Source organism: Podarcis cretensis (genome assembly GCF_951804945.1).
Source record: "Podarcis cretensis genome assembly, chromosome: Z".
Taxonomy (NCBI): Eukaryota; Metazoa; Chordata; class Lepidosauria; order Squamata; family Lacertidae; genus Podarcis; species Podarcis cretensis.
The window spans coordinates 42180380-42196988 of record NC_137184.1 but is presented as its reverse complement, the minus strand read 5'-3'; the positions used below and the strand labels follow the sequence as shown (position 1 = coordinate 42196988).

The 16609-nt window shown below is 44.0% G+C and overlaps 1 protein-coding gene across 15 annotated transcripts in view; it reads left to right on the top strand.

Annotated features, from left to right (window-relative positions):
• The window catches only part of MAMLD1 (mastermind like domain containing 1), a 120078-nt gene that overhangs the window by 57994 nt on the left and 45475 nt on the right, over positions 1–16609 (top strand). For 13 of the 15 annotated variants that reach the window (XM_079962671.1, XM_079962683.1, XM_079962681.1 and 10 more), the window contains one exon: positions 12688–14316. In XM_079962671.1, the coding sequence (XP_079818797.1) occupies positions 12688–14316 (1629 nt within the window). The remainder of the gene's footprint in view (positions 1–12687; positions 14317–16609) is intronic. The other 2 variants (XM_079962680.1, XM_079962677.1) reach the window with 1 other exon arrangement.

Sequence of the window (16609 nt, the reverse complement as noted above, 5' to 3'; positions counted from 1 at the left end):
ACAATGGAGTAGCCAGTGGGATCCTGACTTATTCTTCCCCCTCCCAATACTTTCTGTGTGTTTTGTTTCCATTCTGAACAGTGATCTTAAAACGAATAGCCTTCCCTTAAATTAATAACCACCATTCCCCTTGAATTGTCACCTCTGTGGGAACATGAAAAACTAGCACGCTTTAAAAATATCATCTTCTCCCACCTTTGTTCAGGAACGATGGCCTGGATTAGATATATTTTAGTGCAAAATGAGTAACGAAGCCTGGGAGGAAGTGGCTTGACACTTTTACACTGAACTGCGTTCTCGGAGCACAATGGTTTTGAAAAAATAAGGAAATGCTCTCTGAAAGGAAAACAATATGAGATGCTGAAAGGGGAACTTCCTTGAGCCAATCCTTCACCTGTGATGTCATTGTGGTTCTTCCGCACATGTTCTGGCTTCCAACTTAAGCCAAGCCTGTTGAAGAAAATAATCACATGAGCTTATTAGGGGAAAGTCGGGAGATGGTAAGACACAAACTTCTAAAACTGGTTGCTCTTGTTTGGTCAACCATTTTAGGCCCCAGAGGCCTGGTCCTTCAATGCAGACCACTTACTGAGATAATGAGGAGTTGGTTTGGGCATGATGACCTGCAATCTTTGTACTCTGTAAATTGGGGGTGCAGCTTCCAATTTGGGAATGAGATAGGCCTCTCCTACCAAAAAGAGGACTTTGCTCCATGACCATGGCTACTCAATGCAATCCACAGTGTGTTGCAACTAGAGCAAATAGGTTCAGTGCCTCGTTTTCTTGAGCTAAATGTCATGAGGACAACATTTAAGTGTTCTTTGCACTTACCAAGTTGGGGGCATTTCGCTGTTAAGCTTTGTTCCCCCGTTATAAATATTAATATGTTATACCCATGGCCCTTAGTGTTACCATAGATGTAACACTGTAAACAGAAAAAGGTGAGTAACAAACTCTGCTTTCAGTTTACTGCTCTTTCACATGCTCCTATGTTAATACAAGCAGTTCAGCAGTTGGATCTGTTTTTTACTTTGGAGTGAATGTAATGGGTACTTCACTGAGCATAAACATATAACGAATAATACTAGATAGGCAGAAATAAATGGCAGCCATTGCCACTCTGTTTGATATTTGTGTGGGTGCGCACGCGCTTTTTCCTGTGTGTGTTCAGCCTTCATGTGGCATGGTGAGATAACTGGTATCTTGGGAAATCATCCATTAAAACGGCTCATTTTGATTTCTCCCACTTTAAAAACACACACACCTTAAGGCTGATCCTCACAAACACCTCTGATATTAGGTTAAACCCTTTGTGAACAAACCTCTGTGTCCCTTGATGAACCCTCAGACTTGTTGACAGATGTGATGAGTTAATGTACGTAAGTAAAAATGCATTAAAAGAGTGATACTTTCATTGTTTTGTGTGAAGCAGAATTGGCCTCCCAAGCTTCCAAGGGGGACAAAGGAATTCCTGGGGAGGGGGGGTTAGAGATGAAATGTCATAACTAAGAGTCGACAGCAGTTCTTTCATCCTAAACTAAGTATGTGCAGCTTAAATGGTCTGACCTTTTAGCACGCTGTTTATTCAGCTCTAGGCATAATCTCTGCATCAGAAATGGAAGGGTAGCTTCCTAGTCAGGCCGACAAAAGATTCAGAATACACGTCTGAAGTATCTTCTTGTGAGGGCAACAAAGACAACAACAACAATGAAAGGCCTTTTGGAACATATCAGTGAATTTCTTGATTTGTGTTTGGAACTCCTTGGCAAGTTCTCCATCCTGCTTTTGTGTAATTTGGCTTGTTGTGGAATATTCAGACAGCTGCTTTGCAATGGCTTTGGAAGGTCATAGAGGAGCTAAGAGGGGCTTGTTGACACATCACAGTAAGACATGGTTAATAGTTTATACTCTAAGAGAGAATATTGTTCTCGCTTTGCTCGCCCCCACCCCACCACATATGAATGAAAGCAACAAATTGCTTAGGATTGGCTTTGTGTTATGTCCAAAAAGGAGCCATGGTTTGTTTCACTCCAAACCATGATCTGAAGCCTTGCCAGGCCTAGCCAAGGATTGCTTGGCTCAGGAGAGGTGCAAAGTGGGAGTGATCTGCTGATTCACAATAAATCTCATTAACCATATGCTGTGTGAACACTTCCACCTTAGTTACTGCACCTCCATTCTAAACATTTCCTTCCCGAAGCTGCTACTCTTTGAACAAGATGAAGTTACATTTGCTTGTAAAATGTATTTTTCAGTTCACACTGTTGGGTTTTTATGTACAGTTCTGCCTCGCAAGACGAAAATAATTCATTCTGCGAGTCTCTTCGTCTTGTGGTTTTTTCGTCTTGCGAAGCATCCCTATTAGCGGCTTAGCGGATCAGCGCTATTAGCGGCTTAGAAAAAGGGGGGGAAGGGAAAAAACTCGCAAGACTCGCAAGACATTTTCATCTTGCGAAGCAAGCCCATAGGGAAATTCGTCTTGCGAAGCGCCTCGAAAAATGAAAAACCCTTTCATCTAGCGGGTTTTCCGTCTTGCGAGGCGTTCGTCTTGCGGGGCACCACTGTAGTTAGTCATAGAGTTCCTAGTCTTTATTCATGTTTTTTGGTTTGTTTGCAACTAACAAAAACAAACACCAAACCAAACTAAACTCCAAGAGGAGCATTTATTGTGCAAATATGAGTAGCAAGAAATAATTCCTTTTTTGAGTCTCTATTTCCACAACGCACCCAAAGTAACTGCAATAAGGAACCTTTTTAACTGTTACCTGCAGAGTCAAGACTGCTCTTGCAATATGAGTTGTTTAAAATATTAGTGCCTGGGTTACTGGCTCTACGTGATTGTTAGCCCAGATGTGGGGGTTATGGCTGATGATAGGAGAAACCTTTTTTTGGTCAAGGAGAGTAGTCTGTACTTCCCTGCTTTAGAATCTGTAGATATCAGCCGGTATAATGGATTTACCTGGGACACACATGCATTGGCTACTCAGCATGCAAGTAAGATGCTACCTCAGCTAATTTCAGGGCTCCTGCTGATTCCAATGGGGCTGCAACATCAAATGGCGCTAGAACATTTGCAGCTTTCTGAGCTGTCAAGAAAGCCGCAAAATAGCCTACCATAACGTCATGGAGTATTGATTTCCCAAGAACAATCAAGGCTAGAACTGTGTTGTTTTTCCAGACACACTACTTTATCTATTCCGGACCAAGAACATTTTGTTTCAAGGTTGGCCTTTGCTGAAGGGCTGAGATTGGGGAGACCCTGTGTCAAGTCCCAGAATGTTCCAACCCCAGTCCCCGTCCCCTAGTTCTGGAGCCGGATGTTCTTAGCAGTACAGTCAGACCTTGAGTTGAATGTGCTTTGGGTGAAGTGTGTTCGAGTTGTGCTCCGTGGCAACCCAGAAGTAACAGAGCGCGTTACTTCCGGGTTTCGCCGCTCGTGCATGCGCAGACTCTCAAAATGACATCATGTGCGGAAGCGGCGAAACGCAACCCACGCACGCGCAGACGTGCCGTCGCGTCTTGTATTCCATTCGGGATGCGAACGGGGCTCCGGAACGGAGTACCACTGTACTTCATTCCCCTTTGCCCTTGCTTCCTCTCAGTGTGCAATGATCCCCCAGCCCCCCAGTGCTCCTATAGTCTCTGCTGACCCTTCACCCAACAAGTGTCATTCTGCTCACCTCTGCACTCCGACATCTTACAGTGCTTCCTTATGCCTACCCTGGAGAGTTGTGTTGACACTTGGGACTTGCCTCTACCCTCCTTAAATTGTTGCTGGCATCCATCTGTCTCGAGAAAGATTAGAATAATGTTGGATAAAAAAGATATTTGATCTTTTTTTTTCTTTGTAAACTCATATATATATATATATATGAGAAACAATGGAGTGTGTGCCTCCAGGGGCAGAGTCAAACTGCTGTGCTAGCAGCACCGAAGTAAACCTCAACCAGGGCACAAGCCTGGGCAGTGTGCATGGATGTCCTGGGCTGCCCAGATGACAAGACCCATCTCTTAGACTTGCTGATGTGGTCCAAAGGAAAGCAGAGCAAGATGTTTGGCACCAGCTCAGCTGCAGGTGTTGCCAGAAGGAGGCGTACAAAGTACCATCCAACCATCTTAGGGACTCCTCTATGGACCTGAGCCTTTGCTTCTCTTGAAGATGTCCTGCAAGGCAGGGGAGTGGGGGAGCCTTCTCCTGAATAAGTATGTCCACAAGGCAGCAGTGGTTTGGGATCAGAGTTTTCCTTCTAGATGGGCTACCTTCCCAGGCTGACAAGCCCTCAACTTCCCACTACAGCACATGCAGAAACTGCCTTCTAGACAATTGGCCCCATTATTGTTCTTGCCTGCTCCATCTTCATATGCAGGGGAAGTCCCTAACTCATTGAAGGTTTGAGACCCACTGGCTGCCCTCACCTTGTTTTAGCCAGCCAGTTGTGAAGCTATTCCCAGGGTGAGGCCACTGCAAAGGTGCAGCATGGGCTGTTGCCCCGGGCACACACACGCCCCCCAAATGCCAGAAAGACATGTGCCATCACTGGGCCACTGTCGCATGCTGACAGCTTCTAGGAGCCACAGGTGGGAGCTGAGTGCAGGGTGCAGACCAAAGGTGGACACATTAACCAGAACAATAATCCCTCCCATAACACCCCATACACCCCATCTCCTTAAATAGGACACTACTATTAGTGTGGGTCCCAAACTGGGTCCGCTACAAATACAGAGACCACATGCTTTGTGCTTCCAGCCTACCAGTGCCTGGCAAAGCACAGCTGTGAACATTTCCTCAGACATTTGCCACCTGTGTTTAGCTTCCATTCCCTCCAGGCTGCTGACCACATGCAGGCGGCCACTTGCTCCTTCTGTTAGACAAACAACATTGTTCTCTCCTTGTCTGCCTATTGGGCTTGAGGTGAAAGCAGCAGTGGGGAAGGGGCTGTTTGGGCTGTTTTCTTGCTTTGACCAGGCTCCACTGGTCCCAGGTCCCTCATTTCTGTTTCATCCTGACAATTTGGTGTAGGGCACTCTTTGTATAGGGCTGGACACTTTTGTGTAGGGCTGATACTTTCCCCTGGTGGTGATCCTGAGCACCATTCTCCTTTTCTGAGGCACTCCCCCGCACCCCCTGCCCTCTCTGGCACCCTCCTGCATGCCCTCTGTGTTTGGCCAATCATAGGGCGCAGAGTGACCCATGACACTTTTGTCCTTTGCAGCCCAGGGCCCAAAACTCTGTACAACTGGGGCACAACTGGAGTCTCTGCTTTCAGTTTTTTTTGGGATCCAGGATATTAAATTACTCACCCCCCACCTCATTAGGGCAAGTTAGCCCTCAACCTAATGGAAGTTAGAAGTTAAAGTGGTGATGAGAAATAAAGTTCATGATGGATGGACCTATATCCAACTACCAGCTGTGGTGGATAGATGGAATCAGATTTTTCTTCATTTGAGTTCCTGTGGGACATCAGCAAGACTGGCCTGCGGCCTTCACGTTTTAAGTATGGGGTTTCTGGAGATAATGACATGCTGAATGTTGGACAAGGCAGAGCCTTGTTTTGTTCTAGCGGGACATGTTTTGGTTAGGTTTATATGTTTTCACATTTTTTTTACAGTAGTCCTTGATAAGAATGGTTTATGGCGTATGGTTTAAGCTAAAGAGGATGATAAGAAAAGAATTTATTAATGAGGAATCCCATACTTAAGCTTCCAACACTGCGAGTTCGCTCTCTTGGCGTGCAGACTTAGAGCATGGACAGTAACTTTGGGCAAGAGAAGCTGAGCTCGCTTTTGGCTTCTTACACCCTCAGAGAATTGAGAAAGATGAAGCGCAAATGGCCAGGCAAAAGGATGGTAAGTTCCAGGGTTTACTGAAGAAATCTATTTATTTCTCTACTGGTTGTTTTAGAGTGCAAAACTCCTTCGGGAGATACAAAGATAGTAAGCAACAGCATAGAGATAAAAAATAATTAGAAGCTTAAAACTGTCCAGTTTTAACTTGTGTAAACTTCTTACATGAACTGTGGGCAGCTGGGAAAGCACAATGTTAAAGATTCCTTGTTCTTTCCATGTGGAGGACTTGGGCATACAATGCACAGGTAGATGTGTTCCTCCCAGGGCTCTGTATAGAAACAGCCTTGGTGATCCCTAGGGAGTCAAAAAAGATCAGACCCCTTAGAAATCCCATTTGTGGTGTTTGTGTATGTAAACCTCTCCATTTTTTATTTATTGGTGGAGGATATCCATATTGTGGCATCACAAGAAATTAATGTAGTCTAAGAAATTACTGTAAAGAGTGCCAGAGGACTTTGAAATTAATAGACTATAAAAGAAAGTGACATAAAATGTTACTACAAGCATTTAGAAAAGAGGTAAAGTGAGGCAGTGGTGATGGGAAGCATTGAGTTTGGAGACTGATCTTGATTTACAGCCACAAATGAAAGAATTGTGCTTTGCAGCTAGAGAAAATAGGAGAAGGGAAAAAAAAAAAAGCCGGGGGGGGGAGCCGTTCTTCTTTCTTCAGCTGTCAAGTTAATAACACTTGTCAGTAAATGAAATGTGAAAGTTACAACTAAACAATATGCCCAGTGTGGCTGCCGTTAAGTCTTCGGATGACTAATTAAGAGGCATATTCTGCAAAGAAGATGTTATGGGGAGGAAACAGTGTTGTCTGGTTCTTTACAACTATGTTTGTCAAATGCAATTTTTGCGATGCTACCTTGTGCTTATTGGTGGTTTCTGGTGGGTCTGTTTTAGAGTGTGGCTTTTTAGTGAAATTGGGAGTTTGCAGACCTTTTATCCAAAGAAAGATATTTCTCAACTGTGGATTTTAAAATTTGTCTCATGGGCAAACTCATTTTACAGACTTTTTTTTTTTTAGTTACACGAAACTTTAAAATAAAATAAAAACTGTTAGACGTCTTTTGCACAGTTTGTGAGTTGTGCCTATTTGGTTTGTCTGGATTGCTGACAGTTAGTAGATGAGCAAATGTGTTTGGTGATCTTGGCAAAGACTGTTTGTTGCACTGGGGGCTTTGGGGTGGAAGGTTGAAAAAAGAAATGAGGAAGAGGGAAAGGTAGCTAAAGACAGATATAATAGAGGTTATTGATGTACAAGATGAAGATTTGAACTGATATGCAAGATGAAGATTTGGAAACGTAGTTTGAGTTGTAGTTTGAGATTAAAGGTGGGTCTTGAAGACAACTTCTGCGGAAGTCCTTTATATTCTTTAACAGAAGTCTGTGAAAAGATCCCACATCTATTCGTTTTGCATTTCTTCTGCGTGAACCGACACAACAAATATGTTTACATCTGCTGGAATCTTTGCAATATATTTTAAAGTGATGCAGGGAGTTAAAACTCACCCTGAGATATTAATGCTAAAATGCTCTGAAATGTGTTTTGAAAATGAAAGGTTCTCATTTTCTAGCCTGCCACTATTGGAGTTTTCTATGCACTCTGCAACAACTTGCTTCTTTTCTGCCTGTGTGTCATACAGCTTAGAGGCTGTTCTAGCTGGGGTTGCCTGCTGAAGAAATGTGCCTTCTTGTAGCTGTTATGCAAGACAGGATGTGAATTAGTCTGGAGGAAGTGACACGGCCTATGGTCATAATTTAAGAAGGCATCTATCATTAACAGTTTTGAAGGATGCAGTGTTCTGCCTAGTTACAAGCTCGTGTGGGGAGGGTGGTGATCATCCTGTCAGATACGGAGGAGAATGTTTTCAGTGCTGTTAACCTGCCTGATAGTGGGTTCTTCAAATGTAAGCTTCAACTTGCTGTCACATCAGCCCAGATCAAAGTGATGTTGACAGGCAGGTTGTGATCCTGGAAGGCAGATCTGATTAGGCATTGCTTGTTAAGAGGGAGGAGAGAAGACCTCTTTTGTTGTTTAGTGTAGTACAAATACATAAGGCAATAAAAATGTCGGCAACACTGCAGTCGCTGATAAGGGATGAATAAGAGAAGACGGCTAAGTTTTCAAATGTATATTGTATATTCTTTGGATTGCTGCAAGGTTAGGTTAAGCTTGGACGAAATGTCAACTGCAGACGTGAGAAATGGGGATAAAAGCCAAGAAGAGAGTGGAACCGAGACTTCCACCTTTCTCCAAAAGCTTTTACAGCCCCTTTGCAAAACAAACCAAGCTTCTGGCCCTGGACAGAATCCTAACTTACCCCTGCTATTTTTAAAGGGTAGGTACCCCTCGCTCTTACTCACATCCACCTTGGAGTAATTGTACCCAGTCATAACATGACTGATGACTCAGGAATTTCTCTACCTGTGTTAATCCTAGAGTGTCTTCAGAGCTGACTAGATCTCTTATTTGCACTGGGATCTGAAACACACAGACAGTTGAGGTGCAACTGCTTCTTGTCTTAATGTTGTTCTGCTTTTTGCAGCCTGCCAGCGTTAAAAAGAAAAGTCAGTTAGCTGCACTCTTGAAATGACTCTTTCAGAGCAAGAGAAATATTAAGTGCAGGTTTATGCTTGGTTTGCACTGAAGTGGTAGAAATTAAGGGATGGTCTGCTCCTACTCTTTAAAACAGCAGTATTTCACTTCAGCAACAACTTCAGTAATAAAGTGCTTCCTTTCACAATTATTCAAACTGCTAGCTCCTAGGTTCAATCACTGGTGTCTCAATGTCAGGCTGGGAGAGATCCCTGCCCAATATTTTGTGGAGCCACTGCTGGTCTATGTAGACCAGGATTTTCTAAACTTGGGGTCTCCAGCTGTTTTTGAACTCCCATCATCTCTGACCACTGGTCCAACTAGCTAGGGATGATGGTTATAGTCCACAGACAGATGAAGAACCAACTTTGGGAAACCCTGGTGTAGACAATTATGAGCGAGATATAGACCAGTAGTCTGAATCAGTATAAGGCAGCTTCCTGTGTCCCTACGTTCCTCAGCCAAATTCTCAGGGCAGTTTACAAGCTTTTAAATCCATAAAATCAATTCTGTAAAAATGGTATCAACTAGCTATATAAAGATCAGCACAAGATAAACCTACAAGCCAGCACAAAATGACAGAACACTTCACAAACTATTTACCAGTTTATTTTGCTGTGTCCTACTTAAAGTAGGAGGCTTTTTGCTTTTAAAATAAACTATTTTTTTTCTTTTGCAAAAACACCCTCTACCTTGGCATACATGCTTGCAGAAGAGCTGTAGCACCAAATTCTAAAAACTAGGGTAGCCTAATGGACCGAGTGATGGTTTTGTTTTTGGGAGACTTGTACCTATCACCCCCAGTTACTCTGAGCTATGGTGTATCCAGAAAACATATTTTGAAGGGGCCTAATAAATTCTGCTATGGTCTGTTGCAATTTGTGTGCATAGTGTAGGCTTTTCCAAATTTAGATCTCCAGCTGTTTTGTACTACATTTCCCATCATCCCTGACCACTGGTCCTGCTAGGTAGGGATGATGGGAGTTGTAGTCCAAAAACAGATGGAGGCCCAAGTTTGGAAAACGCTGGCATAGTGTATGCTGTTACAACACACTTATGCATTTCATTGGCCCAGTTTGTGCGTAATGCTAAGCCAAAGCATGGATACCTTGAACAAAACTCCCCCCTCTCCCAATCCTGCTGTCGTTGTTCTACCCAAAGCAAAGCCATGGTTTGGTTTGGTTTGGTTTGGTTTGGTTTGGTTTGGTGTAACGTAATCTGTGAACCGAGGCTTGTGATTTGTCTATATAAAAATACCTAAACACCTGTTGGCTTGGTAGTTAAAAGGGTATGTATCTCTTTCCCAATTACTTCTTTTCTTCCAATGCAAGATTTGGATAAGCATTACAGTACATGGAAAACCTTCAGTTGTTAAAATGACTGACGGAGGAAGCTGGTTTCTGGCCTTCCTCCTGTAAATATATTCTGGAAGGGTACCAAACAGCATTGCTCCTGAAAACAAGCAATTGAGGGAGAGATATTTCTAGAATACTCCATCTGTAGCATACGACTAAAATGCAATACCTTTGTACTTATTAGAAACTTTTCTTGCTGCAGGCAACCCAAGACGACGTTACAAAAAAAATACACCGAAACACCCCTCACATCTGTTTTATAAGGCCATAGATTGTTAACAGCCAACTGCCTGGTTGAAAAGGATTGTTTTTGCCTGGTACCTCTGCCAAGTTGGTGCCCACCATATTTTTTAGACTCCGACTTCTGTCATGGGAGTTCTGTTGATGACACACAAAGGGCTCCGAATTAGCAAGGTTGATTTAATCCGTATCAATCCAGTTTGGGGCTAAATTTTTAAAAGTTGTTCCAGATTGATAAGGAGGCTTAAATATATATATCAATTTATTGTTAAAAGTTTTCAACATAAAATACAGTAACAGTCAATCTGTCTCCCATATAGTGGTGGCAGGCTTTGGGCTTTGCAGCCAGGCGTCTGCCATTGGACATGTGTGAGGGCTCTTCTGAGCTGCCCTAGCCATCTGCTTGAATCCCATGACACCCTAGACTTTAGCCAGGTCTTATTCTCTGCAAGGTACTGAATGACTGCTCTAGGGGTACAATTGCTGCCTGAGCAAGAGAGATGGCCAGTTAGACCCACCGCTGTAGTACAGTGGTACCTTGGTTTACAAACTTAATTTGTTCTGAAGTCCGTTCTTATACCAAAGCATTCTTAAACCAAAACGTGCTTTCCCATAGCAGCGGAGGACTCAACAGGAAGCGGAACATGTTCTGCTTCCAAGGCAAAGTTCACAAACCAAAACACTTACTTCCAGGTTTTCAGCGTTCTTAATCCAAGTTGTTCATAAACTAAGCTGTTCTTAAACCAAGGTACCACTGTATCCTAAATTCTGATGTTCTGCAGAGAATGGCTCACACCTTTCAACGATATGCTACATGCATAAGTGTAACAAAAGCAGGCACTGACTTTTACTTGATTTGGGCCCCCTTGATTACGCCCATGTTTCTTAAGGTGGAATCTTAAGGTGCAACTAGGTTGAAGGATTGTGGAGTAAGGTTAAATTTACATTGTGTAATGTAAGAGATCACTTTTTATTTTGTATGACAAATAAATTAAAACATAACACCCCCACCAACAGCCAGACTTTTTAGAAGGTAATCTTAATAAAGACTACAAAGCATTTTGAAGTGCTATGTAGATTATGTTTCTGAAAGAGCCTTCCTGCCTCCTTTCGGAATATCGTTGAGTACATTCTCTTCTTTTTATAAAAGTGATGGCCAGTCTTTAGATAATTTCCAAAGGCACTATCTCCCTCTTGATAAATAAGAGCATAATTTTAATACCCTTAACTCAAAGCAGCAGCATTAATAAATGATTTAATCCTGTTGGCACCTAGGTCATGCTTATTAACATGGTGGGCCACAGATAATTGCATTTTGACGAGATTGACAAGCCATCTCAAGTGGCCCTGATTGAAACGTTGTACAGTGGTACCTCTGGTTACGAACTTAATTTGTTCTGGAGGTCCGTTCTTAACCTGAAACTGCTCTTAACCTGAGGTACCACTTTAGCTAATGGGGCCTCCCGCTGCCACCACATGATTTCTGTTCTCATCCTGAGGTAAAGTTCTTAACCCAAGGTACTATTTCTGGGTTAGCAGAGTCTGTAACCCAAAGTGTTTGTAACCCGAGGTACCACTGTATTCTGCTTTAATAATATTGAGATCCTATGGCGGTGGGGGGGGGAGTTACTTTTTCTCTTGCTGGTTTCTGGTTTCCCAAATTGCTCTGTTACAGAGGCCCTTCTTTTCATAAAATCTATGCTATGCTAATGTTTTTTGTTTAATAATATTTACAAGTCTACCCCTCCCCCCCCCAAGTAACAACAGGTTGACTGGTATCGATTGCGGATGGCTAAAATAAATTAAGTCCTTAGCTGTCAGTTGCTGTTTTTGAGCAGGCGGGAAACATCTGTGGTTAGGTAGCTTGAAAGATTATAGTCTGTTTAAATAGCTGAGACTGTTTTGTTTTCTCTGGTTTAAAAAGTATGCTGATTATTTCAAATGTTCTGCCTGTAAGGAATGTAAAATAGTTGAGCTGCTTCAGTATGGACTTAATATCCCTTGCTGGCTATGCGTTGCCAGCTTTGGTCCATGATTTCATTCAAACCTGCTATTGTTTGAACAAAAAAATAATTTCTATAGAATGGGTGGTTGGTTTGTTCACTGGGAACACAAAGCATACTGCCATAATAAAAGCAGAACCCAGATCTTTAAAATGTGACCATATATTAACATATCTATATGAATGATCTGAGTTCTCTCTTATTTATGACAGCATGACAGAAAATGCTAAACATTTCTAAGAATATGTGTTATAAAAATATGATATACAGAGTTTTATAGTATAAGAAAGAAAGATAGGTCTCTGCCCTCAATCAGCTAGCAGTCCTTAGAAGCTGAGAGGGTGAAAATGAAAGGGGCAGGATAATGGGAGAAGCAACAGGAAACCCGAACCTAACTGCATACTTAGATCATTTTTGCAGTGGAGATCAAGAAGGGTGGGAGCTAAACAAGGACTTAATTGAAGGTGGTTTTGGGGAGGGAATCGTTTAAATGGAACTTTGCCTTATGCCTGGATGTTTTGGGTAATCCTGAATTGATCTGTCCTGATATTTATTTATTTTTAGAATATTTCAGGTATATTTCCTTTGCAGCTTTAGAATTCCCTGTCAGGTAATTAAAAATGTTTTTGTCTTACGGTTGCAGGGACCCATTAAGAGAAAGCTAGACGATGACAGTTCTCCAACCTCTACCACCATGCCTGAGGCCAGCTTTCCAAGCGACAGTAAGAGACTCTGTCTTGACGACGTCACTCTTTCCATGGGACATGGGGCCAATCCTGTTTCGTGCGCAGATATGCAGCAGTCCCCATTCTCCACCAGCCACAGTGCATCCTCTATGGGAGCAGCAGGGCATGGAATGCTGCTTGAAAACAACCACAGTATAGGTTCTCCATTTCAAGTGCCACCTAACAATGAAGTAGTACAGAAGGGGCCCTTAGGTGGCCATTTTGATGAGAAAGCAGGAAACATGCATGCTGTGGACCAGGAGCTGCAAGATCTGCTGGAGGAGCTGACGAAAATGCCTGATCCTTCTCCCAACGAGTTGGACCTTGACAACATCTTGGAGAAAGATCCCCTCGGTGGCCCATGCCACCCACAGCAATCCGTCAGCAGCACTCCAAGGGCCTCTCCGCAGAACCCGCAATTCGACAGCCATGTGCCCAACAAAGACTTATCGCAGGGGTCTCCTCAAATGAGGCCTTCATCAGCTGGCGCAAGCTACCTGGTTCCGAACCAAATCAAGAACATTGGTTCACCGGTTTCTTCAAACAATGCACCAAACAAGAGCCAAGCTCAGTCTATGCTCCAAGGAGCTATGCCCAGCATGCCTGGCACCAACTGGCATGCGCAGCAGCTAAAGCAACTGGCTGCGAGCAAGCAAGGCCCAACTGCTAAGCCTCAAGCTTCCAGTTGGCCTGCTATGTCGTCACAAGGCCTCTCTCCTCCTTATCAACAAGGATCGTCCCCTCACCACCAGCCGTTCAGCCCTCAGAATGTCATGGTGTCTGGCATGAGCTCTAGCAGTGTGCCAGGGAGCAGCATTCAGAGTCCTCAGAACTCCCTGCTCTCCAGCATAACATCTGGTAACAACCCGCCCGGCGGTCCATCTCCTCCTTATGGTTCCGAAAAGCTTTCTAGCCCAGTTCTCAACCAGCAGCCGTTCAGCCCGCCAAATCCTATCCTGACCAACATATCCGGCAGCAGCATCAAAAGCCCACAGAGTACCAGGCCCTCCCCACCATACAGGCCAGAGAAGTTGTCGAGCCCTGCTCTGCACCAGCAGCCCTTTAGCCCTCAGGGCACCATGATGCCAAGCGCCGCCTCTACAAGCAGCTCAGCCAGCATGCAGGGCTCTCTCTACAAACCCATGTCGGCAACCCAGGCCAAAAGTATGGGCATGATGATGCAGCAGCCCTCCAACAACATGCAGTCGGGCTTGATGAACGAAAGCGACCTGGGCAGCCAAGACCAGTTCTCCTTCAGTAACACCAAGCCGCTGTCCCATTTCAGCTCTGAGCCCCCAGCTCCAGCTCCTCAGAAGATAAATTTCCCTACAGCCCATAGGAAGACGCTCCTGCACTATCTGCAGGCAACAGGGCCGGTGCCCCCGCCACCGCCAAAATCTTCTCAGCAGCCCCAGCAAGTTAACAGCAGCCAAGGCCAAGTCATGCAGCAGCAGCAGCAGCAGCAGCAGCAGCAGCAGCAGCAGCAGCAGCAGCAGCAGCAGCAGCAACAAATGATGCATCCAGCTCCAGTTCAGCGGCCTCGACAGGTACAAACGTCTTCTTCTGCTTTTTGTTCTGCACTCCTATACCATATGCCCTTAGCTACCGGTGGCAGACCTGTTAGTATGTTCTTTGCTTCTACCTCGTGTTACGTGGATGCCTGCTGTCTAACTGTGCATTTCTGACTGCATCTACCCTGCAAGGATGCCCTGACTCATGATGGGGTGGGTGACTGGGGGTGGTGTATGTCTCTCGCTCTCTCTCTCTCTGTGTGCATTTAAATTGATGGTGTCTTTTGGGGAGCAGGGGCTATGCTGCTGTCCATTTCTCTATTATTATTTTTTAAAGTTAATTTCTTAACATGTATGAAATCTGATTTTATTTAAACTACCCAGGTTAGTGCATCTGGCTGTTAACCAGAAAGTTGGTGGTTCAAGCCCACCCAGGGATGGCAGGGGGGGCGGCATTGCGGGGGGTTAGATCGGGGTGTCTTCCCACCCTACAATACTGTGATTCTATTCAAGGTGGTGCACCGGGCCAGGTGCGGAGTGGGGAGGGGGACAATTAAAAATACAAAGGGCTAAATATAAAGGACTACGAGGATTCATGCTGTGTATCACAGCATCATTTATTTTTCTTTAAATATATGGATTGCTGGGGTGGACGTCAGGTGGGTCCATGATGACAGATGCCCATTGCATTATGTGTTACCTTAAAACACAACAATTCTCTACAGCACAATGGCACTCATTCTCCCTCAAACGTGTTTGCCATCACAGCAGCAGACTCATACCCATTTTATTCCCATATTCATGACTGTGCTATGATCTAATTTAGTTTAAAATGCAAAGCTGCACGTATTCAAGGTAGAAATACATATAAAGCATGGGACTGGGTGGTGGGAAGGCAAGAGCAGCATTACTTTACCCAATTCATATGCTTCGAGCCTAAAGAGTCCAGGGTCTAAAATTGTCCAGCTGCATCCAGCCCGTTAGAAGATGAATTTCATAAAACTAAGCCGTGTGTTGACTTGGCAGACTTCCTTGGGGAAGGCATTAATCAGCTTTGGCTGTGTCCTGGAGACAACTTTGTCCTGCAAGCAGCCAGGCTCTACTTTTCGAAAAAAGGGGGGTCCTGAAGCAACAGTCCTGTGTCCCTGGAGGGTGGTGACACATCGTTTTTTAAAGCAAGCAAGCAAACAAACAAACAAACAGGCAGAGCTTTGTGCTGCTAGACTTCTATCCAGATGTGGTTATGCAGAAGGGCTTTTTTTAAGACAAAAGAAGATGTCGGACCCTGGAAAACAATTCAGCATTGGATCCCATAACTTGTATATGGTTGTGATATGCTGTGAGTTCTGCTATGGTTGAAGCCAAGTTTCAGTTTTATGTTCCTTATAAGAGCTTCATGGTGTTGTGAAGCCAAATGAGCCCTGCAGATGATGTTTTGAATAGGAGCAAGTAGGACTTGAAATACTTGATGCAGCCATTCTTCCAGAATGACCTTTGGGGGGGGGAGCAAATAACCTTATTTGCCTGTTCTGCAAGGGATCTGGTTGCACATAGAGCAATAAAACAAAAGGATTGCCACAGGCAGGTTAGCTTCTTGGGAGTTATCTTACAAGGAGCTCTCTGGTGACTGGTTGATTGCAAAGGATTATTGCAGAGTAGCTGGTGGTATCTGCCGTGAGGCTTTTGAGACAGAAAAAATGGCGAAAGCCCTGTATTCTATTTGGGAACAAAGCAATTTACATTAAGCATAATTTCTCATACATTTCCAGATTTGGCACATGCCAGCAAAGCTGCCCAACAGACAGGTAGCATTAGGCCAACCAAACAGGAACGGCAGGCAAAATCCCACCTGCAAGTAAAAATTATTTCTTTTTTTTAAAAAAGTACTCTACCTGTTTAAGAGTGCTTGGAATGTATCATTTTCTGTCTCTCTCAGGCACATGAGAAGAGGTTCTCCAACACAGGTAGTTTCTTCAACATGCAACCCTTAGGGGTCACCTTTGCTCAACTGGCTATGATCTCCTGATCTTCTTCTTGAGAGGTATGGACTGAAATTTGTCCATACAGAAGACGTCAGGGGTAGCAAAGCACCAGGTTTGACACGCAAACAGTTTTGGACCTTGAGTTTCCCTAAGGTGGCCGGCAACATCCCACAATGGGAAGGGAAACGACCCTCTTCAACCGTCAGGTCAATTTCTTCCCATTGTAGTTTGTCTATCTGCACAGATCAGCTGAGGAACTGGACAGGGGTGCTGTAGCAGCTTCTGGAGCACTTGAGTTGCAGTTGTACTCATGCTTGCTACAGTGATTTAATTATTTTTTAAAAAAC